The sequence below is a fragment of the Bombina bombina genome, chromosome 3 (genome assembly GCF_027579735.1).
Source record: "Bombina bombina isolate aBomBom1 chromosome 3, aBomBom1.pri, whole genome shotgun sequence".
NCBI lineage: Eukaryota > Metazoa > Chordata > Amphibia > Anura > Bombinatoridae > Bombina > Bombina bombina.
The window spans coordinates 707400400-707428070 of NC_069501.1; the positions used below are offsets into that span (position 1 = coordinate 707400400).

Below are 27671 nucleotides of genomic sequence, written 5' to 3' on the forward strand. Positions count from 1 at the left end.
GGCACTTGTCAGTTTGTTTCTCCATATAGCCTGAGCGGGGATAATGTTGGAACTACTGCCGAGCCTTCCTACACAGCTACACTTCCTACAAAGTGGGTAAACGGTTTAGCGGACCTACAATATATACTAGCACAGCCTAAGAATTTCTGTGTTGGGCAAGGTGAGAATCCTCCTCCAAATAAAAAGATATCACCCTCTATTTTATGGCGCCTCAAACCACGCATTCTGGACAATCCGTTTTTACAGCAACACAGTTGGGGTGAGAGACTGTCAGAGACCCTAGTAATGAACTCAAATTAATATGAGAAGGGTTAGAACACTATTCCAATTTATTAAGATTTGGCATTTCTGATGCCCTTAAACTACCGTTGATGTGTAATGTTTTGACAACAGTTTTAATGTATGTTTATATAGTGGTTAAGCCTGCTATTCACTTCCAATCTCTTTCAGATTAACTTTGCCTTCAACTTGCATGAGGACTTTGCATAAAGCTTATTTACGTTTGTTCTTACTAGCACGTTATTTGCAAAAATATAAATGTTTACTCGTTTTTATTTAGCAGTGTTACATGAGACTAGGATACTAGACTCTTTATTTGTTCTTATCTTGGGATGTGTGTCTGCTGTAATGTGATTTGTTGAATGGCAGGCCTATTATACACAATATGCCACTTACATTGTTGGAACTTCCCTGTTAGATAACATGCTCACAGCTTTGATATCCATTTGAATTGCTTGATGATCCACTGTACATATATTTATGTAAATCTTAAGGGGCTTACAAAGTGTTGCTAGCTTGTCATTTTCTGTCACATTGCATAGCTCTTTTAGACCAGCAGCTAAGTATGCTGTCCTGCAGGCAGAGATAACCCAATATGGGAACATTTAAATAAATAAGCTAGGGACATGGAACAGTCTATTTTCTGGATCTATATAACACTTAATACAACTGATACGCCTGCCGATGGGCATAGGGCCCGTGCCCTGGGGCAGGATCTCATAATATAATAATGTCTTATACAAACTAACCCCGTAGGTCCAGCTATTTTCTATGTTGGCTGTCTTTTGTGTCCCTATATATATTCTTATTGAAGGCTGCTGCAAACGTTTAATTCCCTGTTTCTTCTAGCATTTGCACGGGGTTTCTTTCCTGGTAGCTTGTCTCCATTTATATGCATTACGGAATAATAGCTACCCATATGAGACACTCATTCTCACATCCCTACTAGCACCTAACAGGACCCAATTAGAGGCTTAATAATTTGAATATAGAGCTTCATCTCTCTAAAGTACAAGCGTGGCCAGCGGCCGAGGCTGCGCCCTTATATCTGTTAAGTCCCACCATATAGCTGTTATGTAATGCTTAACTGCTTTATCCTTTTTATAGTGCTACAGCTCCATTGTCATAATCTATATAGAGTGTGCCGTCTGTTCCCACACCAAACCCAACTAAAGGTCCCATATTATCCTAGGGACAGTCTCTCTCTACTATTGCAGTCCAATGCGCCACAGTGGATGTACCATCATGATATGAATGCAATATCGTGTGTTATGGCTTCAATTTAGCAATATTGTTCCATGTCTCAACCCTAGATTATGATACACTATGACACTCATCTCATAAATGCTTAGGCTGACGGAAAGCCATCTGCGGTCTTAAATTATTCATTTTCTATATATAATTATTGTGTATTACGCCTAGCAGGTTTATTAGAGCCGAGTAGTAATTTCGCTTATTGTATATTATATCCGTTTTCATCCTGTTCTATATGTATAGCCTAGTTTAAGATTGAGGCTCACAACCTTTACAGGTTAGGGTTATAGCAGGCTGGACCTGCATTCATTCTGCAAAATAAGGTTTTGCCTGGCATTACACTAGGAATTAGTCATCTCACACAGTCTGTCCACCCTAAGAGCATTCACCCTAGAATCCACAAGTGTCATGTCACACCGTAGTTAAATATATCCCTAGCTCACTCCAGCATACTCCAGCTATTACCCCTCCGAATATAATATACCTCCTTTGTCAGGAGGTTTACAGGTTAAATTTCACTGTTATTTCATGTTGAGTGGGTTGGCTCCATTGCGCCAGACAAACCACAGATCTTATATGTATAGATATAATCTGGAGATGTAAAACCATAGCTTTATAAACCACCTCCCCCCACACACACATTAATAATGTGTCACCTAGTTTAGGTGAACTGAAAACGCGGTTTCTCGTCTATACCGCACCCTAAATCCTTATAATTATTGCAACACACTATATTGGTAACCTTTTGTTCTTTTTTCAAGCTTCATAAGACTATTCAAAATTCCATATATTCAGAATTCAAGGTTTTAAGCATCCTATCCTAAACATTACATTAAAAGGTAAAAGAGGTTCTTCATGTAAGGCCCATGAGTGGCCCCCTCATATTAATGCTTACCTACCATGTACTAGGTTTAATGCACCTGTATGGCCCATGAGTGGCCATTCCAATTTTATTGTGTGTATACTGTTTGAACAGCATTTTATCACCGGTTTTGAGAATGTAATTGTCACTGACCCATATTGTGTTTCATCTGATGTGCTTGTTAACATACTCTGACAACGTATTTTATCTTATATTTGTAGTGACAATTACCTCATTGTTTGTTTTGAAAAGAACCTCAATAAAAAGAAAATTAAAAAATGATCTCTCTCTCTATATCTCTATATATATTATTGGGTCTGTGCTACTGAACGGATGTGCAATTTGAGCGCAGTTTTTTTAAAAAATATTCTTATACACAGTTATGCGTCTTAAGCTAAAATTGAAGCTGCGCTATTACCCTGTATAACTACCTACTCAGTAGCGGATTATCCAACAATGTAACTTTTAACAACAAATAGGAATATTTGTTATCTAGTATTCATAGGAAAACCTAGTACAGATGAGTACAGGTAAAAACCAGAGTGGTGATTGATCAGAAAAGTAATGTCATTTCTGGTCTAGAGGTCCCACACTTGGAATATTCATAATGGCAACTGTGTAAAGAAGGTGCATCAGCCACTTTGATTGGTTAATAGTTTGGCATCTGAATGCTTTATATACAATGATGTAAGACGTCACTATCAGATAAAATGCGATACAAGTCTGACGACATGTTGTATTTGAGTGTGGTCTGGTGTTTATAAACTATGCTACAATATTTCCTATTTTGCTCTGTAACTAAAAAATATAAAAATGCAAACCCACGGGCAACCAAGTGCTGATTGATCCTACGAGGGGTAGAACTTTCCAAGGAATACCTAACCCCTGCATTATGGCATTGCATATCTTTTAGTGAACACTAACCAATTGGCATATTTCATTGATACCATTTAAATGCTTGCTCTCAAATTTAAAATTACCCTCATGTATACACCTACACTAAGTTGTACATCATTGCAAACTAGTACAAAGTTTCTCTAACAATCTGACTCACTTGTGCAGTACTAGAATAGGACACATTGATCTCCAACATTGTTACTTACATGGCAACTCATGAAGAGACTGGCTACTCCCTCTGCTCCAATGGCAACAGAAAACACTGGATGTTGAGAGCAGTTAGCACCATGTGCTGTCAAGTTGATTTCCAATAAAGAATGCAGTTGCTCAGTGCTCATTCCTTGTGACTAAAATGAAAATCATCATTTAGTCACTTTAAAAAGTTGAGCAATTTACAGACAACGTATTCAAACCAGAGATAAGCCAGAGAACATGCAAACGTTTTGTTAGGCTTATAGTTCAAAAATTGAAAAAAATAAAAGTAAAGTTTTAGTTTCTATAAAGTAATAGGCACACACACACATATATATTCTCAATTTAAAGAGCCAGATTTTACTAGATGTAGATCTTTTGCCAACCTTAGAAGACAATATAAATTATCTAACTCTGACTTCTATGTGCATCTCCAAACGTTTCATTGGTTTCAGGGATTTTCTAAAAACCCCAATTGCACATGGATACATACAGGAATAAATTCTGGTTTAACTCTTTATAAGGCAGGTATTCACTCTTAAATATTGGTATAAAATGATAATTGCTCAGATTTATATTTACAAAAGTTAGTTACAAGATGGCAAGTGGAGTATAAAAAAGAAATGACTAGTAGTAGTAAAGTTGATAATGCTACATTAACAGCAAGCTGGAAAGAAAGCCACTGTAAGCGAATAGGGTTTATGTTACGCCGGCAACCTTAAATAAATGGTCCCATGCTATAGTTAAAGTGCCCTCGCTGCTCTAATCCCAATGCAGACCTAATCCATATGTTCTGGAGCTGTCCAAAAATTTTAGTCAAATTAATTTTCACTTCATATTTTGACTAAGTTAGAGAAACATTTTTTTGTTGTCTATTTTGACGCCATTAGATATGTTAATACACTATTCATCAATTCTATAATATTAGGTGGAAGGTATCAGATACCTTCCAATTGTAAGAAGAAAGAACCCACTATACATAACTTGATCAATTTAATGATAAAACCCAGCAGTAATGGAGCAGTTTAAAAGTATTAATGGGTCGGACCAGAGTATTAAAAATTATTGCAGTAAATGGCTCAGTTTCATTCAAACTTATGAGAATAGTACACCGGCCCAATTTCTGGCGCCCTTTATGACATGTAAATATGTAGAGGATATACTCCAGAGGGGGTCTATGTAAATGTATGCAAGTTGAGGGTGGGAGGGAAAGAAGAGAGCCCCTTTTTTTCTATCCATTTCTGGTTTCCAATAGTAGATGTAGACTTTCCTATAGGGATTTATTCAGCTTTTTGCTGCTTGTCACTATAAAGAGTGACACGCTTGGTAGCTTGTTTTCTGTTATTCTTTATTTTTAGGTTACAACAAATTAAGAGTAGGATTTAGTTATACTTTCTTTTTGTAATAGAAATAAAAAAAGACCATGATGTAGATAAGATAGGGGATACCAACTGGTTCTGATAACAAATATAATTCTCTTATCACTATAGAAAACTTAAATGATGGATAAAGTAGAATTTAAACCGGGGAAAGCGGCCAGATGACTTCCCTGGCAAGTATTACAAATTTAGAAACACTTATTCTCACCTGCTAGATTACGAGTTTTTGACGGTAAGGCTGTGCGGTGCTAACAAGCCTTTTTTTCTCACCGCTCCCTTAAGACAACGCTGGTATTACGAGTTTTCTGCAAGCCGGCGTTAGCCTCAGAAAAGTGAGCGTTGAGCAAAATTTAGCTCCACATCTCACTGTAATACCAGTGCTGCTTACTGTAGCGTTGATCTGGCTAAACGTGCTTGTGCACAAATTTCCCCATAGGAAACAATGGGGCTTAGCCGGCTGAAAAAAAAAAAAAAAAAAACAGCTGCAAAAAAGCAGCGTTCAGCTCCTAACGCAGCCTCATTGATTCCTATGGGGAAAGGAATTTTATGTCTACACCCAACACCCTAACATGAACCCAGAGTCTAAACACCCCTAATCTTACACTTAACCCCTAATCTGCCGCCCCTGACATAGTCGCCACCTACATTATATTATTAACCCCTAATCTGCGCTCCAGACGCCGCAGTCACCTACATGATCCCTATGAACCCCTATAATCTGCTGCCCCCAACATCGCCGACACCTACATTATATTTATTAACCGCTAATCTGCCCCGCAACCTAACTACACTTATTAACCCCTACTCTGCCGCCGGACACCGCCGCCACCTACATTATATGTATTAACCCCTAATCTGCCGCCCCCAACATCGCCAAACCCTACATTATATTTATTAACCCCCTAATCTACCCCCCAACGTGGCCGCAACTATATTAAATGTATTAACCCTTAAACTTAAGTCTAACCCCCCTAACTTAAATATAAATTTAAATACATCTAAATAAATTTACTATAATTAACTAAATTAATCCTATGTAAAACTAAAAACTTACCTCTAAAATAAACCATAAGCTAGCTACAATATAACTAAGTTACATTGTAGCTAGTTTAGGATTTATTTTTATTTTACAGGCAACTTTGTATTTATTTTAACTAGGTAGAATAGTTATTAAATAGTTATTAACTATTTACTAACTACCTAGTTAAAATAAATACAAATTTACCTGTAAAATAAACCCTAACCTAAGTTACAATTACACCTAACACTACCATTAAATAACTTACCTAAACTAACTACAATTAAATAAACTACGAGAAACCCCCCCCACTAAATTACAGAAAAAAAAAGAAATTACAATTTTTTAAAACTAATTACACCTAATATAATCCCCCCAATGAAATAAAAAAAGCCCCCAAAATAAAATTCCCTACCCTATACTAAATTATAAATAGCCCTTAAAAGGGCTTTTTGCGGGGCATTGCCCCAAAGTAATCAGCTCTTTTACCTGTAAAAAAATAAATAAATATACACCCCCCCCAAACATTAAAACCCACCCAATCCCCCTTAATAAAACCTAACACTACCCCTTGAAGATCACCCTACCTTGAGGCGTCTTCACCCAGCCAGGCACAAGTGGTCCTCCAGAGAGTCAGAAGTCTTCGTCCGATCCGGCCAGAAGAGGACATCCAGACGGCATCTTCTATCTTCTTCCATCCGGAGCAGGTCCATCTTGAAGACATCCGACGCAGAGCATCCTCTTCCATCCGACGGCAACTGAAGAATGAAGGTTCCTTTAAGTGACGTCATCCAAGGTGGCATCCCTTCAATTCCGATTGGCTGATGGGATTTTTCCTACCTTAGAATCCTATTGGCTGATGCAATCAGCCAATAGAATTGAAGTTCAATCCTATTGGCTGATCCAATCAGCCAATAGGATTGAGCTCGCATTCTATTGGCTATTCCAATCAGCCAATAGAATGCAAGCTCAATTCTATTGGCCGATTGCATCAGCCGATAGGATTTTTTCTACCTTAATTCCGATTGGCTGAGGGCTGATAGAAATCTTATCAGCCAATCGGAATTGAAGGGACGCCATCTTAGATGACGTCACTTAAAGGAACCTTCATTCTTCAGTCGCCGTCGGATGGAAGAGGATGCTCCACGTCGGATGTCTAAAATGGACCCGCTCCGGATGGAAGAAGATAGGAGTAGCCGTCTTGATGTCCTCTTCTGGCCAGATCGGATGAAGACTTCTGCCCCTCTGGAGGTCCACTTGTGCCCGGCTGGGTGAAGACGTCTCAAGGTAGGGTGATCTTCAAGGGGTTAAGTGTTAGGTTTTATTAAGGGGGGATTGGGTGGGTGGTATTGTATTTTATTTTTTATTATAGGTAAAAAAGCCGATTACTTTGGGGCAATGCCCTGCAAAAAGCCCTTTTGAGGGCTATTTGTAATTTAGTATAGGGAAAGGGAATTTTATTATTTTGGGGGGCTTTATTTTATTAGGGGGGATTAGATTAGGTGTAATTAGCTTTAAAAAAAAAAAAAATTGTAATTTTTTTTATTTTCTGTAATTTAGTGTTTGTTTTTTTCGTAATTTTATTTAATTTAATTGTAATGGTAGGTAGTTTAGGTAATTAATTTAATTATAGTGTAGTGTTAGGTGTAATTGTAACTTAGGTTAGGGTTTATTTTACAGGTAAATTTGTACTTATTTTAACTAGGTAGTTAGTTAACTATTTATTACTATTCTACCTAGTTAAAATACAAAGTTGCCTGTAAAATATAAACCCTAAGATAGCTACAATGTAACTATTAGTTATGGTTTATTTTACAGGTAAGTAGTTTAATAAGAATAATTTAGTTCGTTAATGATAGTAATTTTTTTTTTTTTTTTTTTTTAATTTAAGTTAGGGGGCTGTTAGGGTTAGACCTAGGTTTAGGGGCTAATAAATTTAATATAGTAGCGGCGACATTGGGGCGGCAGATTAGGGGTTAATAAATATAGGTAGGTGTCGGCGATGTTAGGGCAGGCAGATTAGGGGTTAATAAAATGTAACTAGTGTTTGCGAGGCGGGAGTGCGGCAGTTTAGGGGTTAAAGGGACACTAACCAAAATTTTTCTTTTGTGATTCAGATTAAGCATGAAATTTTAAGTAACTTTCTAATTTACTCCTATTATCAAATTTTCTTCATTCTCTTGGTATCTTTATTTGAAATGCAAGAATGTAAGTTTAGATGCCGGCCCATTTTTGGTGAACAACCTGGGTTGTCCTTGCTGATTGGTGGATAAATTCATCCACCAATAAAAAAGTGCTGTCCAGAGTACTGAAACCAAAAAAAAGCTTAGATGCCTTCTTTTTCAAATAATGATAGCAAGAGAACGAAGAAAAATTGAAAATAGGAGTAAATTAGAAAGTTGCTTAAAATTTCATGCTCAATCTGAATCACGAAAGAAAAATTTTGGTTACAGTGTCCCTTTAATATATTAAAGTGGCGGCGATGTCCGGTCAGCAGATTAGGGGTTAAACATTTGCAATGGGGGGGGGGGCGCGGCTTGGTTTAGGGGCTAAAAGGTAGTTTATGGGTGTTAGTGTAATTTGTACCACTTTTAGTTAAGAGTTTTATGGGCTTACGCCGGAACATAAAACTCTTAACTACTGACTTTTAAATGCGGTAGGAGTCTTGACAGGAGAGGGTCTACCGCTCACTTTTTCAAGCAATTGTAATACCGGCGTTAGGATACGGAATTGACGTAAAGGGATTTGCGGTATGCTAAAATCGCGAAAAAAAAAAAAAAAAAAAAAAAAGTAGTGAGCGGTACACCTGTACCTGCCAGACTCTTAATACCGGCGGGAGTTAAGAAGCAGCGTTTGGACCCCTCAACGCTGCTTTTTAAGGCTAATGCAAGACTCTTAATCTAGCCGTGTTTTTTTTTTTTTTTTACTATCATGGAGGGACACTCGATACCTCCTAGATTACTACAGGCCAAAATTGTGGTTATACCTAAACAAAACAAAGACCCTAAAAAATGTTCCAACTATCGCCCAATTTCGCTTATAAATCAAGATTTGAAAATGTTTACAAAAGGCTTGGCCAACAGACTTAAACATATGCTGCCTGGACTGATCCACATGGACCAGGTGGGTTTTATTAAAGATCGGGAGGCCCCTAATAATCTCAGACGCCTAGTAAACATAATTCACTTTCTGAATGAGAAGACGCCTTCTCTGCTCCTTTCGTTGGATGCAGAGAAGGCGTTTGGGGTTATATGACGTTGTTGAACCACATGAATTTTGGGGGCCCTTTTGTAGATGCTTTGAGAGCAATTTATTCATCTCCATCAGCCCAGGTATCTTCAAACGGTTACAGATCTCCTTTTGTTCCCAATATTAAATGGCATGAGGCAGGGGTTCCCACTGTCCGCTTTACTGTTCCCTCTTTGTATAGAACCCCTTACAGCACAAATTAGAGCACAAAGACATTCAGGGGGTTAGGATAAGAAACATTGAGTACAAATTGACTCTTTTGCGGACGATATCCTGCTCACTGTCACAAAACCGCTCTTGTCCCACCCCAATGTATACGATAGTCTAAATAAATTCTCAGCAATCTCAGGGTATCTGATTTAGACAAATATGAGATATTACCCATAGAGATCCCCCATAACCAAAAAGCTTATAGAAATAAACTTTGAACTACATCAAACCAAACAATCCCTCAAATACTTAGGAGTACATCTTACAACACAAACCCAATATCTATACATATTTAACTACACACCACTTTATAAAACAAAAATCCAGAAATGGAAGAGCTACAATTTTTCATGGTTAGGGAGAATGTCAGTCAAGATTAATATTTTTTCACCGTCTACTACATCTTTTAAGGGCTCTCCCGATCAAGCAGTCTTACAAAACAGAACTAATAGCATTTGTCAGGGGGAAAGGTGCAAGGAGAATATCCAAGAATATGATGACAGATATGGGAGGGCTGGGAATACCGAATTTGATTGTTTATTACAGGTCTGCAAGAATAGCTCAAGATATACTATTTGGCAAAACAGGGCAGAATGCTTTGTGGATAAAATCAGAGGCAGATTTGTAAGGCTGGGACACCCCTGATGCAATTATATGGGGAGACAAGCCTCCAACTAGAAAATCAAGGATGTATGAAACTCCTGTGACAGACTTCACCAGGCAACTCTGGTTAGAATTGGTAATAGCAAAGAAATTGTGGCCAACTAGGTCCACGCTGATGCCAATCAGATATTTACTGCAGGAGGATATCAGAAAAGATATAGGGAAATGGGAAAACAAAGGCCTGTATAGGGTAGCAGATATTCTCACACAAAATAAGATAAATGACATTCACCCAGATCCAAGAGAGTGTCACCTATTAAAGTACACTGGTATTTATACCTAATTACCTACAACTGTCCTCTTCCTTACACAAATTCCTCAAAACAAAATCAAAGGGATCTAGGTCCATCTTAGAGAACATCTGTGCTACACAAAATAGACCAAAACAAACCATTAGCAAACTACATGGCTAAACAAAAGCTAGGGGATACAACCAAAAGCTCTATAATGGTCAAATGGGAGGCAGAGTTGGAGTTCTCTATGGAAAAAGAAATATGGTATGATGTTTTTATGTCGGCCACTAAAGGTCTAATAAGTGCTAATTTAAGGGAAAACTTTTAAAACTATATTTATTTAGGTGGTACCTTATGCTTGTGAGAACGTCGCATATGACGCAAAATAAGTCTAAAAAGGTGTTAGAGGTTGCGGCCAAACAAGGACATACAGACACATGTGGTGGGACTGTAGGGAAGTTAAGATATGGGGGTCACTCTCTTCCATGACCAGTTATCTACTAGAACAAATACAACTTAACATTAGACAAGCCTTGCTTCATGACCGCCTTAAAGTGAATGTAAATTTTTCACTATTTAATTAAAACTACTTGCTCACAATATTGGATATAAGCAAACCGCAACAACATTTCTATATAAAGAATAATTATCTTTTAATTTTATTTTCTACTTAGCTCCGTTATAATCCTTTAACTCCTCCCAACCTTCTTCTTCCGGTATTTCATCCTATTTCTCCTGCATCATTACAATATTTGACACCCACTCGCTGACGTCTGTTACATTGCGCGTTCACGATCAGTGCTGACCTCTGCGCATGCGTTTAAATTTTTGCCGACAGAATGCGCATGCGTATATCAAAAACTAACGCTCTAAACCTCGGCACCTCGTTTCCCATTGCGCATGCGTTTACACTCCAAAACTATATTATAAACAAAGTATTCAATGAATCTTTCGATTCATTGAATACTTTGCGAGCGAGGAGCAGCTTTTATTTTGATATCAATAAGCATCAATCCGATATCGGCCTTATTTGTAAATATTGAATAAATGTTAGCATATCATTATTGCGCATGCGCGAATCGAGGACGAGCATTGAGTACGCTACGTCATGTAGTTCACGCATGCGCAGTTAGAGCGAACAACCAGCCTGACACCCCGGGGGTGAAAAAAATATTAACAGAGCGAAGTGTCAATCAATAGAGATATGTGGGACCAAAATGGCAGGCGGAGGAATCGGCGACAAGAATAAGAAGTAAAAATCTTTATATTCACTGTTAGAAAGTGATTTAAAAAAAGATGATGAATTAAACTAACCTTTATTTATGTAATTAAACACTTTGATGATTAGCTCTTCACTTGACTTTACATGCACTTTAAAGAGCTTAATAAACCCCTTAACACCTTTATTAAAATTGAACATGTTTAGCTAAATACTGGAAGGTGGGTGGTACCCCCTCATGGAATGAAATAAAGAACATCCAATTTACTAACACATCATGTATGAGGCTGCGGCCTGGTCAATGGCTACAAAAGAATCTAATTATTAGGTGTGGTATCATTGGAACCTTAGAAATGGAGTGAGTTACTCTAGTTAGACACATAGGTGGTGATTGAGGAACCTGAGAAACTAGCAGAGGGAGTAGATAGGTGGAGACTTCCAAAGTTCTCTGTATATTGATTCTATAACCTACTGAATCTTTGACAACCAAAGTTTGTTGGTTTATTTTGATTGCCTACAGTTACTATTATATAATCCTCTGGTTTCCCCCGTCCCTTGAGATGTGCCTTTATATAGTCATCCTTAATGATATGGACAATGTTGATTTGGACAGAATATTGTGCTTTGACATGAAGAAACAATGGTCAACGCTAAAAAGTATCTGGACATTATGCAACAAATATTCATTATGGACTCAAAAAGCGGAACTGGGGAGCCACGGAGCTATGGTGGACTTCTGTGTGGAGGTAGGGAACTCAGACTGTATAAAAGTGCTAAATAACCTGATACTTAGATCTAAATGTATGGAATTGCTAGATATGTTATATTGAAACCAAAATGTTTTAATAAAAATGATTTACACATACAATCAGGGTTTTAGATGCACAGCATTAGTTAAGGTACTGTAAACCCCCTTGCAATTGCAACATTTTTTGCAGTCTTCCAATAGATTAAACTAATCTGAGTCTGGACTTTAGAACAATTGTTTGCCAGTCAAACTCCAGCCATTAGTTTTGATATTAGGAAGAGCCAATCTGGACTCAAGTATGTAGCAACAGGGCATGCCAGTATAGTGTAAAATAGCCATTGTTTGGCTTCAGCAGAAAGGATAAGAAACCGCACACATTAAAAAAAGCTGCCATCCATAGAGGTTGTGTATTTCAAAGTGAAATACCCATGAATGCATTTAATTTTTTAAAAGCAGAATTTGTTCTTCCCCAATACATGTGTAATAGAAAAAATGCTTCTGGTAAAAGTTATCAAAATTGAAGTGATGTAGCATGAGGCATATGTACATAGGCTGTGTGCACAGTAAAATATATTATCTTCTCTGCTTAGCTAGCTGTGGCATGAATTCAGTGCTCATGCAAACTGGACCCCTGACAATATGCTCTGCGCAGGTGCAGTCTAAATGCCTGTGCACATTAAACTAAAAAACATATTTCAAAATGGAAATTAATATGAACGTATATCCGTTTGGAATAGTAAAATAACAGGGTTATTAACTTCAGCACCTCAAAACTGCAGGAAAAACCAATGGCAGAGTCCACTATAAATGCAAGATGAGTAGTGGAAAAGGCTTTGGGTAAAAAATAAAATCAGTACATATAAATTGATCCAGTTGCAAGCCATATTTTGACTATTAAAACGCACTAACCTTTGTATTAATGTAGACTCCACACTGGCATAGAATGAAGCAGCTTGTTACCGTTAGATAATTCCTGTAAGAGTTCAGACCATATATGACTTATGCTAAAAAGCCTGACATTCATAAGACAGTGGAAGTGTGAAGACGAGTGTGTAATACATACCTATTACATACAGGGCAAACAATCTGATTATCAGTACTGAGGCCCACTACAGAGTCTAAACATTCTTCCTCAAACTGGAGGACGTGTTCAATTTCCTCAATCATTGCTTGTTCTGCAAGAAACAATATGCCTAATTAGTTGTGCTTTGTGTGCAATATATTTTAATACTCTTCTTATGAGCTCTAGTAAAGAGGGCTTTTGGCATCACAATATGATTTAAAAGGTGATTTACCTTCTAATAGGAGTTCTTGCTTTATTTCTTCCATTACAGCCAGCTCATCAGGATCCTGAAATAGGCTTACAGCCTAAAAAAAAAAAAAAGTTTACACACCTGACATGTTCAGTTAAAGGGACAGTACACTGTAAAATTGTTTTCCCATTAATGTATTTTAAATGACTTGTTATACCAGCTGCAGAGTATAAAATATTTAAGAAATTCCATTTTCATGCTTATTTGTGTATATGAAGTAGCTGATTTTGTGCTTTGAAACCACAGCCTATTACAATGGGTTGAACTTAAAGGTGATATCAGATCTCATTATGTTATAACTTTGTGTACACAGACTTGCTTCCTTATCTTTTATTAGGCTGGAACACCAAAGCTCAATACATAGAGAGAACAATGGAAAATTATCATTACTTAACTATCCTGCATCCCACTGAGAGTAATCTCTTCTGCTGGCTGTGTATACTTAGGCTATTCAATAGCCTATACTCCAGTATTAATTTGTTCAGTATAAGTGGCGATACCACAGGCTAAATCAGCTATTTCAAATGCTGAAATAGGAGTAAAGGAGCTACTTGTAACCAATTTAATACACTCTAGCAGGTTAAAAGGATCATTGGGAATAATTTAAAGGGGAGAACATTTTTGGGTGAACTGTCCCTTTAAGAATGAGTAACATTTAATGCTTGAACATAAAAAGGGTTTTTAAATACAAACTACTCCCTATTTTTATTAATTTTTTTGTAAACAGTTGTGTATGTTAAGATACATTAAGGCTACATAGGAATGAGTTACATATTTTGTGGGTGTACCATATAGGCTGCAAAGAGGTTTTATCCACATTCACATATGAACTTTGACCAATATATAGTACCCATTCCTGCCTTTGGTTGATTAGGGAATTTTCAGTTAAACTGCCAGTGTCTGCCCACAATAAATGCCCCTGCCCCACTGAAGGTTTTCTTTAGCCTCTTTACCCTTAAGAGAAGATACTGTGTGAAGTGCAGATTATTAGCGCTAAGCAGCAGATAGGTACTGAGTACATCCCAGGGTTCCTAAATGATACACTAACAATCCTAAACACATTACAGCTTAGCCTAATAGTGATATATCTAGCAGGAAGGGACTGCTCATGGGAGATATTTATCTTCATTCCCTCACTTTTATCCCCAAGAGAAGCAGTGCATTCCTAATCAGCTAGTAGTGAGTATAAACCTAGTGCAAGCCTGTTATAAAATAAAAAAGTTTATTTCCAATATATAGATATTCCAAATAAGAAACCCAATTCCTTATCTTGTCTTAACTTCTATCATTTTTGGTCAATCCACATATTGCAATAACAGACAGACAATCTCACATTTAAGGAGAGAAGCATACAATAATCAGGCTTACAACAACATTTATTAGTTTTCTTTTTAAAGCTGAGATGTCTAGGTACTGCATTTTGTTTTACATTGAGTATTTCATGAAAATACAATAAATGCATAATATGTAATGTATATGGAAAAAAGCAACAAACATGTTTTGTTGCTATATGAGCCAAGCTTAAACAATAAAAAAAAAAACAAAAAAAAAACACACATCTTGTATGCTGCCAGACTCCACCCACTATTTGTCTTATTTGGTGGCACCAATCTGAGCTTGAGTCTCTAGACAAGGCTAGATAAAATCACGTTAGTTTAGTTTAAAGTACACTGTTTTGCAGCTATTGGTTAAAGTCAATTAGGGATAGATATGTAGCAAGATTAGCCTTGGGAAATCAGCAGGGTGCAATTCTAGTCTTTAGAATTACAAAGACCACAATTTTCCAAGCTCAATTACTCAAAATGGGACGATATAATTAAAGGGACATTAAACCCAAACAAAAAAAAAAAAAAGTTTCCAATTTACTTCTATTATCAAATTTGCTTTGTTCTCCTGTTCTTTGCTGAAGGGATACCTAGGTAGGTAGCATGCACATGCCTGAAGCACTACATGACAGGAAACCGTGCTGCCATCTAGTGATCCTGCTAATGTATAACATTGTTGCAAAACTGCTGCCATATAGTGCTGTAGACACTCATGAGCTTACATCCCAGCTTTTCAACAAAGTGTAACAAGAAAATGAAAATTTGATGAGAAGTAAATTGGAAAGTTGTTTAAAATTGTATGTTCTATCAGAATCACGAAGAAAAAAAATTGGGTTTATGTCCCTTTAAGTATATTGCAAAGTTTCATTACGCATAACTAAACATTTCATATAATCAACGTGTTTATCAATATTTAGTATTAAACTAGGCCTGGTAAATGCCACTAGTATTGATCAGTAGGAAATTGTGCTCTTTACTATATCCTAAGAGGTCTAGTAACCTTCTCCTGATTAGTTAACTATAGCAACATTGCTCCACCACTATAGAAAGTTAAAGGGATATTCCAGCCAAAATTGGAAACCACATGGGTACATTTCTGTATTGAACAGAAGCAATTTTGTAATATACATGCATTAGCAAAAATGCTTCTAATAAAAGCTATAGCTGTTTCAAAAGTGTGTTTAAGTATGCAACGTGCACCAGCATTTTAAACACAACACTTGTTCGGAGAGCCTAAGGTGCTTGTATCATATGGTAATGACTCAATTTGTTAATTGCTGACATGATACAAGCCTCACTGATGATCTGAGCAGCTGCATTAATTAAAATGTGGGTGCAGTGACAATATCTAGCAATGCTTAACATGCACATGCATAGCAAAATGCCAACATCAAAACAGTGATAACTCTTAATAGAAGCATTTTTGCCAATACATGTATATTGCAAATGTCCCTTTAAGTATTGAGTAATGCTTACATTAGATAGATTGTAAAGAATCAGTTTTAATGTACTATATATTTCCTATAGTTCAATGTCTTAAAGTGATGGTAAACTTAATCAATTGTAAATTACAAATATTGTGAATATAAACTAAATGATTAGCACTTTCTTCATGAAAAGCATTATAAACTCTAAATTTAAATAATTACTCCTGGGTTTTTTTTGTTTTTTTTATAGATTGTGCCATTTCTCCAACCATAAAGCATAGTCTGTCTGTTCAATAACAGTTTGGCCAGTAGCCAATCATATCTCTCCCATTGGCATCCAGCAAGTTAATAACACTGCTGGTTTTGATGCCAAAGGGGGCACAATACAATTAGCTACAGCCTGAACTGTCATTGAACACAGTCAAACTATGCCTTGCAGGCGGAGGAACAGCAATCTATAAAAACATTTAAGGGTAATTTAAATAATTTAGTGTTTACAATGCTTTTAATGAGTGAAAGTGCCCATCATTTACTTTGAGATTACAAATTAATATAAATCTACGAAGTTTCCCCATCACTTTAATCTAATCAATACATTCACAATATTATACAAATTAAAAAAAATAAAAAAATATGTTACCAGGGAAAACTTGTCCCTCTTCCAGAGAGATGGAAGACCTGTGTTCTCCGACTGCATTACTTTCCATTCTTCCTCCATGACTTCTTGTACCAGGAAAGAACCAGCAGCCCCAGAATGAAGCCTTTCCCCCACCTGCCGGAACTTGTCAAGGAGCTTAGAGCGGTTACCCTTCAGCCTTTCAACACATCTCTGTTCAGAGAAAATGTTAAAAAGTATTTTTATTTCTTACAAAGCATAAGAAAGAATCCCTTCTCTAGAGTGCTGCAAACTTTCCAAGCTCCATGAGCGGCCCCATATGTTATTGGAGGGAATTATACTTGCTATAAAAGAGGCTGTAACTTTACTTTATACTATAACATCTGTTCTAATTTTTTTTTATTGTTAAGATAACCTGACATTGTAAAAACTGGCAAAATGCAATTTGATGTACATGAGTATATTATTGTACGTGTTGAAAACCTCAAAAATGTATTTGGTATAAAAATAAAAAAATAAGTAAAAATAAATAAATCGGGGTGGCTCAATGTCCGGTTTATTTCACTATCCTATTACTAAAAACAGTTCCTTTAATAGCAGTATGGATTTTACTAATATTTGTACTCACGTTAGGGGGATTGCTTTACCATATACTGCCTTACTTTAGACAGCCATGCACCACCTCAATGTCAGACATCACAAGCAATGTCACTGGCCAGTGCGGTGTACACGCACTGAATGCTACAATATCAAGCACTGTTCTAATCCTACTTTATCTCATCTCTCTACAGGTATGATTCCAGTTTTCTTTCATCTCCCTGGCTGCTATACATGTCCCTTTAATCTGTGTTAACATACTCTGGTATGCATTTCTTCTGAGGTTTGTATTTTGGCTATTTGTAATTATCTTAGCAGATACTCTGTATAATCCTGTGCATCCTGCCATTTTCTCTCCCCCCCCTCTAGTGTGTGTGTGTGTGTGTGTGTGTGTGTGTGTGTGTGTGTGTGTGTGTGTGTGTGTGTGTGTGTCCCGGCTAGCTAACTAGGCTGCTCTGTAACCAGATTACAACTTAGATCTCACTGCTACAAACAGCAGACCACAGGCTCTCCTGAGCCCTGGGTCTCTGCTCAAAGTGACTGTTACAAATGGCAGAGTTACTAACTGGAATTAGAAACTGGAGGGGGAAACTGCAGTCACACTAACAGGTAAAACTTACTAACTACACACCTGCACAGTGATCTCCATCTCTTTTCTACTGTCTGCCCTTCTCCTAAAACTCACTGCATGTCCCTATAACAACCCCAACACTTTCCATACCTTACCCTCCCTTCTCTCATCCCCTATGGTGCCCTCTCATGAAGTACTGTCTCCTTAGAAACCCTTCCCCATTTAACTCTCCTGGGTCTAATCATACACTCTCCTACAAGTCTCACTCACCTGTCACTCACTGCTACTATGGCTTGCTGCTGGTGACGTCTCTCCTAAACCTGGCCCTGCATCAATCACCAGAATTTCACACTCTCGCTCAGTCTCCCACTGCAAAAACTCTAGGTCACACAATACCAACAATCTCCATTAACACAGCGCTTATCCCGTCTTTTCTTGTGCTCTCTGGAATGCACGCTCTGTCTAACAAACTTAGAACTGTTCACGACCCGTTTGTTTCCAACCTTTTTGCAGTTTCCAAATACACCTACTCTAATTCTGGGGGACTTCAACATCCCCATTGATAACCCATCTGCCTCTAAACTTCTCACTCACCAACTTCTTCGGCCTCTCATAAGCAACAATATTCCCTACCCACCACAATGGACACTATTGATCTGGTATTCTATCTGATGTTGCCCATTTCCCATCTCAGCCCACCATCTGCTCACCTTTAATCTTAATATACAGGCTAAACCTACTACTCCCCCTCGCACCTGTAGAAATCTGCACACTGTGGATGGATCCTCTCCAACCTTATTCAAAAACACTTCACCCACACTTCCACGATATCCTGCCCTGACCTTGCTACAACCCACTATAACAATACTCTCCTCTGCACTTGATACTCTCGCTCCTCCCCAACTTGCAAAGCCCCACGTCGTCAGCTCCAGCAAACATGCCACCTACAAAAATGCTCCCGCACTTCAGAACCAGATTTCATGCACTATAAGTTAATTCTTTAGTCTTACACCGCTGCCCTTCACTTAGCTAAGCAAGCCTACTTTTTATATCCACTTACTCCTCAAACCCTAAAAGATCTACCAAGGTGCTGAACTAAAAAAAATGAGCCGGCTCCTAACCTTTTATTACTGCTTTTTCAAATCAAGATAACATGAGAACAAAGAAAAAATGATAATAGGAGTAAATTAGAAAGTTGCTTAAAATTGCATGCTCTATCTGAATCATGAAAGAAAAAATGAGGGGTTAGTATCCCTTTAAAGTAACGTAAACTGGCTTAGTGTTTATATAATGCAAGAGAATCAGTAAGTCTGTTTTGCTCACTTAGAAGAGGGAGAATGCAGCATGGGACACACAGGTCAAATCAACTTTCCAATTTACCATTATTAACAAAATGTGCAGCCTTTATATTTAGTCACCAGTTCCTACTGAGCATGTGCAAGAGTTCACAATATACATATGCATTTGTGATTGGCTGGAAATATACATAACTTTGAAATTGCAAGGGCTACATAGAGAAATTCTAAGGGCTATTTTTTTATTGCAAACAATAAATTGCTGTTTTTAACAATACATTTCTTTTTAGGTTTATTTTAAAATAACATTTGTTTATACTAAATAAACACTACTATTCTAAAACTTTCTATAATTATCCTTTGTTCAAAATCATACCTAGGTAGTTTCAGGACTATGAGCTAGCTTGTGATTGGTGGCTACACACATGCTTATTGACACTGGCTCACCAGGTGCATGCATTCAGCTATGAGTCAGCAGAGAATTACTACTACTGCTCAAAAACCGGAACCCGAAACAGTTCTATGCAAGCACAAGTAAAAAGGATAAAATGCCCTAAGCTTACAGAATTTTCATTTTGCACTTCTTGGTCCCTTTAGTATAAGTGAATCCGCACAGCCCAAGCCCATAGCTAAAGATTCCAGTTTAGATTTAGCACACAGCCCCTGCATGAACGTTTGGGTTTTTACGTGCCCCTGCAAGCCTAACAGTAATTCTGGAAGTTTTAAGAATTCTACTTTATATCACTGGTAGCTCTGGATGGGAATATAAAAAATATACACACACAAAGCTGAATACACAGAAAAACGAGACTATACGAGTTCAGTTAGTTCTGTTAAACCAAGCAAAAGTGCATAACCCTATTAACTGCAGAGCAAGGATTTGGGTTTATCAACATGATTAATTTTACATGTTCTCTAGATGGGAAAAAAAAAGACAACAACAGTATTTGACGGATCCATGACAAACCAACTAATGTGATAATACTGATTATTGCACCTTTCTGTAAGTATCCTTCCAAGGAGGAGTAGTTCCCTTGTATAGAGCGCGATGTTTCATCGTCGCCTCCATTACTTGCTCTGTTCTGTTCGATCGCAGTGGAATATTTTTTTTTTTTTTTTTTTTACCAATCCACCCAACCAACTAGGGTATTTAAATATCACACCCACGTGATAGGGCGGCTTCTTGTGTCCCTGTGCTTGACGGTACATGTAGTTTTTTAATCTGTGCAACGAATATATTGCTAACTTGGACTGGCCAATAATGTGGATTTGCGTTTCCCTAGGCGTGCTTATTCTAAAGTAACAGCACACTCACAATAATGTTTTTACAGCAGAATACCCAAATAATCTCTGGATTTTTTTTTTAAAGCAAAACTCTGGTACTTTTTATTTTATGATCCACTATATCAAAAAAATAACATTCATGTTCTATGCAAATCATCGCTATTTAGCAGTAAAACTATCCACAAGAGTGAGAAACCTACGTTGCTACACGGACAAAGTCTGTGGCATTAACTACCTCCAATCTATGGGTACCTAGCTAAGCAGCAACAATCCCTATGGTTTTTATCATGATGTATATTACACACCATATTAGAACGTAATATGTAACATTGTAGCAGCTGGTTTACCCAAACGTTAGTAAAAAGATACTTTAGAGTGAATCAAATATCCACGTTTGAATGCCTGTTAACATTATTCTAATCTGTTGTTTAACCAATTGTCTGCTTTTCTGGTGACAAAGTTTATGATGGTTGCACAGCGACATTTGACAGGCAGTGGAGGATTCTGGGAAAAAACACTGAAACATGATGTCGTCACAAAGCCATGCCCATCACGATAGTGACACTGAAATGTGATTAGTCTATTGCGGCTAGTCCATTGACAATGACGTCAGTCAAGTTGGCCAGTCTGAGGGAAACATGGCGGGAATGGGCAGATTTGCTGACCGGTGGCAGAGTGGGCTTTCTGAGCATGCAGTGTTTGCTCGTCTCCGGAAGCGGTTGTGTGAAACTGAAGAGGGAAACGGGCGGGTTAGGAAACCCGAGTATGCGCGACAAGTGAGGAACTTATTGTGCTGTCTAGATGGAGACCTACTGCTGTGGGACTCAAAGGAATGCGGGTTCATCACACTAAGACTGCGGGACCTCGGTAACGAGACTCAGATCAGCGGGGGAGAGCAGGTGAGACTAAAATGACAGTACTTTGTATCACGAATATAAAGCAGGGCCATGTAACAATTATTTCTCTATAGGTCTAAAACAGACATCTACACTGAATTATGTACGAGTAAATATCAATAAGACAGTTGCAGATATGAGAAACTATTCTTCTTATCTTCAGATGTTACATGAATAATATAAGTCATACGGTGGTATTGTAACTATGTAGTGCACATCAGTGCATTGTGACGCTATGCAGTCCTAGTAAATATTCTACAAAAACCTGTAGGGAAATGCAGACTATGGCAGTCGTGTGAGTGAGTCTTGTTGAATAAAATGTGAAAACTGTTCACCTTTATTTTTACATGCAATTATTATAGAAAATGGTAAAAAAAATGTTGTTTATCTAATGATTGCCAACCTTTCGGACCTCAGGGACCACTAAACTCACAATTTTGAATCCTGTGGACCACTAACATGTTGCGTCTGTGTTTTTTTGTTTTTAAGGTACAAACCTCTAATGTATGTGTATGTGTGTATATATATATATATATATATATATATATATATATATATATATATATATATATATCATACCTAGTAAAACCATAGCTAAGCTTACATTATGTATATATATATTTACACATTTTTAAGAATTATTTTTTGGAATTAACTAACTGAATGACAGAACTGAGAGAATACTTACAAATGACAGATCAATGGTGAATGCCAACCTTTGAACTGGAAACAGAGAGGCAGAAAGTGGGGGGAAAATAATTATATTTAAAAGGACTACGAGACTTCCAAGTTACCTCCCCAGTTAGGAATTATTCAAAACTGCTTATGATCATGGACAGACATTGGAGTCCTAAATTAAGTTTATATCAGAAGCTCTCAAAATGGATGTGAGCTAACCACAACTGATGTTACTGGCAATTACTATAATACTGGTGGGATATGGCTGATCAATTACTGGAATTCTGGTTGAATGGCTTTGTGCGTGGAAAAATTATTAGAATGAAAAATAATTAATATTTAATAATAAAAAAAAAATGGAGGGGAGGAAGACAAACATTGATGTAAGTCCATCTGAAAGAATTAGGAAAACTACTACAAAGAGACGGGTAAAGGGAAGAAAATAAATGAAATATGAGGGGGGAAAAAAACTTTTTTTTATTTACTTTTAATTCAATTATTTCAAGCCAAGACTATACCAACCTCTGCTGGCTTTAGAATGGAAGCGTCTTCCTTTGAGCAGCGCACCAGGCGGGAGGAGGTAAAAATACAATCCGCAGTACTACGCAGCGTGCGTAGGGAGATTGTAATTTAATGCCTCAGTCGGTTTTCACTGATGTCCAGCCAGGCACTGTAGGGAGTTGCGGCGCGACGGGGGTGACACCATCAGAGGAGATTAATTCCTGCTTGATGGTGTCGTGGACCACCAGTGGTCCATGGACCACTGGTTGGCGACCGCTGTTCTGTCTAAATCACAAATAAAATTGTTGGCTTTCATATCCCTTTAAATATACACCCATTTTTATCTTTTTGATTTGATAATTATTAAACCAGCCTGTTTCCATACCTATTTTGTATTTTTAAATGATAGTGTCTTTGTTTGAGGACTGATGTAGTTTTTCTAAAATCTTTTTTACACTTTTGATGCGGTTCGTACAAATACTTTATCTCTTATTGGCACAAATTTGCTGCATGCTGTTATGTTTGTAAATAATTTAGCGTAAATGGCAGAAAACAAACATTTTAAAAATCCGTTTTATGATTTCAGAAACTTATGTGCATAAACCCTCCCCTCTTTGATGTCACTCAAGTCTTGCTGAGCCCCACAAAGCATCACATTGCACTGATTGGCAATAAAGGTCTGATGGTCTTGGAAGTTCCTAAGCGTTGGGGAAAGAACTCTGAATTTGAAGGTGGTGAAAAGACTGTGAACTGCAGGTGTGTTTTTAAGCTTATACGATGCAAATGAGTAAATTGCAGATCTGTTCATTATAAGCCAAATATTTCAGTGATCGGTTACATTCACAAACCTTTATTTAAGTAACAAATATGTTTTCTTTTTAATTATAGACAGGATTTTTACGAATCTGCATATTTGCTTGCCCTGGGTAAAATGCATCTGTTTATCTCCACCCCACACTCTTTTAAGGACATATGACGTCTCTAGCATTTAGATCATTGATTTAAATAGATTTAACATGGCAAAAAATAATGTTTGACTCATTTACTGAAGTGGAATAAACTTTTTTCAAATAGGTTTCATGATGCACACTCCAGGTTTCTGGATTAAGGGACTAATTTTGTACTTTTTATTTATGAACAGGACCATCTCAGTTGCTGAAAGGATTTTCACCAATTCTTCTTCCTTGATTCTGAAGCAGGCAATATGGCACCCAAGTGAGACACTTGAACCGCATCTGATTTTGCTAACATCTGATAATGCGTTAAGGTAAAACAGAAAAACATTGAGTTTCATTGTTTTTATTCTGTGTGTGTGTGTTTCATTTTTAAGTTGAGATTTTTTTTATTTCATTCTTTATCAGCTCTTTCAACTAATGAAATAAAGATAAAGGGGTTTGCAAACCATTAAGTACACTCCAGTAGTTAAATTAGACCATTGGGAACATATTAAATGGGAGTACAATGTCCACTGATAAGGGAGGATTGTTTGCCAGCTCAGATAATTTACAGAGCCCTCAGCTGACGTATTCCTTCCTCTTGCCTTGCTTGCTGTCCTTGTTTTCAGTGCCATGCTCAGCTTTAGAACACTGATCCATGCACAGGAATTTCTGTTCTATTGGTCACTGCTTTTTCAGTTGATGATGTAACTGATGGAAAGTCTGCAGTGCGCACTTTCTCAGCAGGTATAAGCTAAATTGGAGACAAACAGTTCAGTTTGGATGGCACTAAGCAGTATAAGAAAATACTCTAAGTGCAACCCTCTGGATGCAGACCCTGCCTGTTGTTTTTTTATATTTTAGTTTATTTTTTTTGTTACAAAGGACAGGTACAGCCAGTTGGAAGCTGTACCTCCCTCTCAATTGACCTAAGTTTAAGGCTTGCTCCTGCTGCAGTAATAATGTTGCTTGACCCATCAAACATTTTGCCTGGAATCTAATGCTGATCAGTGAGTATGTGTTTTGCAATGTAGTCTGTATGGTTTCTGATTGGCAGAAGCTGGAACAACAACATTGCAGGCAAGTGTGACTGTCATTTTATTCATCTGAACTGTGGCTTGAAAAAAAAAAAGTGTTTACTGTCCCTTAGGGTCATAGAAACCTTATTACAAGAGTTTCCTACAATCTTTCAATAAACTGTCTTTAATAGCAAAGTTAGCAGTGTTTTTGTGGTTCCTTAAAGGAATACTGAACCCAATTTTTTTTTTCTTTCATGATTCAGATAGTGCATGCAATTTTAAGCAACTTTCTAATGCACTCCTTTTATCCATTTTCTTGCTATCTTTATTTGAAAAAGCAGGAATGTAAGCTTACGAGTCGGACCATTTTTGGTTCAAAACCCTGGATAGCGCTTGCTAATTGGTGAATACCATTTAGCCACCAATCGGCAAGAACAACCTAGGTGCTGAACCAAAGATGGACCGGCTTGTAAGCTTACATTCCTGCTTTTTTAAATAAAGATAGCAAGAGAACGAAGAAAAATTGATAGTAGGAGTAAATTAAAAAGTTGCTTAAAATTGCATGCTCTCTTTCTCGGTGTCTCTCTTTCTCCATGTTGTAAGACCACTTGCAAAATTGAATGTTTGCGGGGATATGTGAAGTTGGATGTATTTTTAGAGTTCATTATAAATTGTTTTAATAACTTTCTATGTTTTGTATTTTAGAATATACAATCTCCAGGATCCTTTAACACCTGCAAAGTTTATCTTACTTTCTAACGGAGATGAAGAAACTACTATTCCTCATAATGGGTATGTAAAATGATATTCCATTGACATGAATTGAAATATGTACTCTTTGTATCTTCAGGTTATGTCTTTGCTTATATACAATAAGATTAAATTATATTCCATATCGGCTTGTGAAGCATGGCTAGGAAAATATTACAAAATACTTCTTGACTTTATCCCTGCTGTATTTATCACCTGGTGGTTCAGCTTTGCTTCTTTTAGATTAACAATGTCCCCACTGATTTTGCTTCCCTTTAAAGTACAGTGGATATAAAGTCTACACACCCCTATTAAAATGTCAGCTTTCTGTGATGTAAAAAAATGAGACAAAGATAAATAATTTCAGAACATTTTCCACCTTTAATGTGACCTATAAACCTATTCGGGTATGGGCTTTGGCTGGGCCATTCCAAAACGTTAATCTTCTTCTGGTGAAGCCATTCCTTTGCTGATTTGGATGTATGCTTTGGGTCGTTGTCATGCTGAAAGATGAAGTTCCTCTTCATGTTCAGCTTTCTAGCAGAAGCCTGAAGGTTTTGTGCCAATATTGACTGGTATTTGGAACTGTTCATTATTCCCTCTACCTTGAATAAGGCCCCAGTTCCAGCTGAAGAAAAACAGCCCCAAAGCATGATGCTGCCATTTCCATGTTTCACTGTGGGTATGGTGTTCTTTTGGTGATATGCAGTGTTGTTTTTGCGCCAAAAAGAAAAGGCTTCCGTCTTGCCGTCTACCCCAAAGCCCAAACATATGAAGAATACGGGAGCCTCCCAGACCAGTTTTCTTCTCGTCTTTTCATCAATTCTGGAGGGACATCCAGTTCTTGGTAATGTCATTGTTGTGCCATATGTTCTCCACTTGATGATGACTGTCTTCACTGTGTTCCATGGTATATCTAATGCCTTGGAAATTCTTTTGTACCCTTCTCCTGACTGATACCTTTTAACAATGAGATCCCTCTGATGCTTTAGAAGCTCTCTGCGGACCATGGCTTGTGTAGGACGCGACTAAGAAAATGTCAGGAAAGACCTACTAGAACAGCTGAACTTTATTCGGGGTTAATCAGAGGCACTTTAAATTATGGCAGGTGTGTGATGACTCTTATTTAACATGGTTTTGAATGTGATTGCTTAATTCTGAACACAACCACATTATTTTAGTTTTTTTGTTTACTTCCCTCCACCTTAAAGATTTCAGTTTGTTTTTCAATTGAGTTGTGTAGTTTATAGGTCACATTAAAGGTGGAAAAAGTTCTGAAATGATTTATCTTTGTCTAATTTTTTTACATCACAGAAACCTGACATTTTAACTTGGTTGCGTAGACTTTTTATATCTACTGTACATTCACAATAATAATAATTTTAAGGATAAGATTTGGTACTTTTATCTAATCTAATTCCACCCTTCTTCATGCTAAGATTTCTGGATGAGTTTTCTTGATCAGATCTTTCTAGGATATATATAAAAAAGTAATCTTACAAGCTAACTGATTAACCCCTTCACTGCCAGGAATTTTGCATAAGGTGCGTAGCTGCAATTTGCAGCATTTTAATTTCCAAAAAGCAATGGAAAAGCCATGCATGTCTATTTCTGAACAAAGGGGATCCCACAGAAGCTTTTAAAACCATTTGTCATATAACTGCAGAAGTTGTGTAAATAATTTCAGTGAGAAACTCAGTTTTCAAAAAAATTCACAATTTTTTTTATCTGATAGTAACTGGTGGTCAAATAGTGGCATCAAGTATAGCAAAATGGTCATATATCAATACCTTGGGATTTCTACTTTAAAAATATATTTTTTGTCAGTAAATCAAATATCTATTTAATCAGAGTGATAGCAAAAATTCACCAGTACTTTAGGCAAGTTTTTCTCTGACGTTTCTGGTAGGAATTAAAATTGCATGCCCTATCTGATGAAAGTTTAATTTTGAATAGACTGTCCCTTTTAAAGTGAGCCTGCAAGTGAGATTTTAGGACAGCATCAGGGCTTCTAGATTGATTCTCTGACACAATCCTGCTCTATACACGTAGGTCCTCCCTAAATGCAGGCACTAACCACACTGAGGTACCGGAATGCCTGCTTACAGGTATTGCTGTCCTGCCTTCTCACAAACCAATAAATAATGCACTTTGGTTTATAGTGTAGAATACAGAACAGGAGCTGCACATTTTTGCAGTAACTGTATTATTCTATTTTATTTATGAGTGTTTTTTATATTTGTTATGCAACTTCTTTTTTT

General features: G+C 37.2%; 2 protein-coding genes across 2 annotated transcripts in view; one reads left to right on the forward strand and one right to left on the reverse strand.

Annotated features, from left to right (window-relative positions):
* RPAIN (RPA interacting protein) overlaps window positions 1–20608 on the reverse strand; it is a 66524-nt gene extending 45916 nt beyond the window's left edge. Inside the window, exons 1-6 of the mRNA XM_053707512.1 lie at window positions 20345–20608; window positions 16909–17097; window positions 13499–13571; window positions 13267–13378; window positions 13113–13176; window positions 3499–3639 (exon numbers count right to left, since the gene is read on the reverse strand). Coding sequence (XP_053563487.1) covers window positions 3499–3639; window positions 13113–13176; window positions 13267–13378; window positions 13499–13571; window positions 16909–17097; window positions 20345–20416 — 651 coding nt within the window. The 5' untranslated portion in view covers window positions 20417–20608. The remainder of the gene's footprint in view (window positions 1–3498; window positions 3640–13112; window positions 13177–13266; window positions 13379–13498; window positions 13572–16908; window positions 17098–20344) is intronic.
* A 611-nt stretch (window positions 20609–21219) lies between these two features.
* NUP88 (nucleoporin 88) overlaps window positions 21220–27671 on the forward strand; it is a 34811-nt gene continuing 28359 nt past the window's right edge. Inside the window, exons 1-4 of the mRNA XM_053707514.1 lie at window positions 21220–21530; window positions 23293–23462; window positions 23848–23973; window positions 25366–25452. Coding sequence (XP_053563489.1) covers window positions 21270–21530; window positions 23293–23462; window positions 23848–23973; window positions 25366–25452 — 644 coding nt within the window. The 5' untranslated portion in view covers window positions 21220–21269. The remainder of the gene's footprint in view (window positions 21531–23292; window positions 23463–23847; window positions 23974–25365; window positions 25453–27671) is intronic.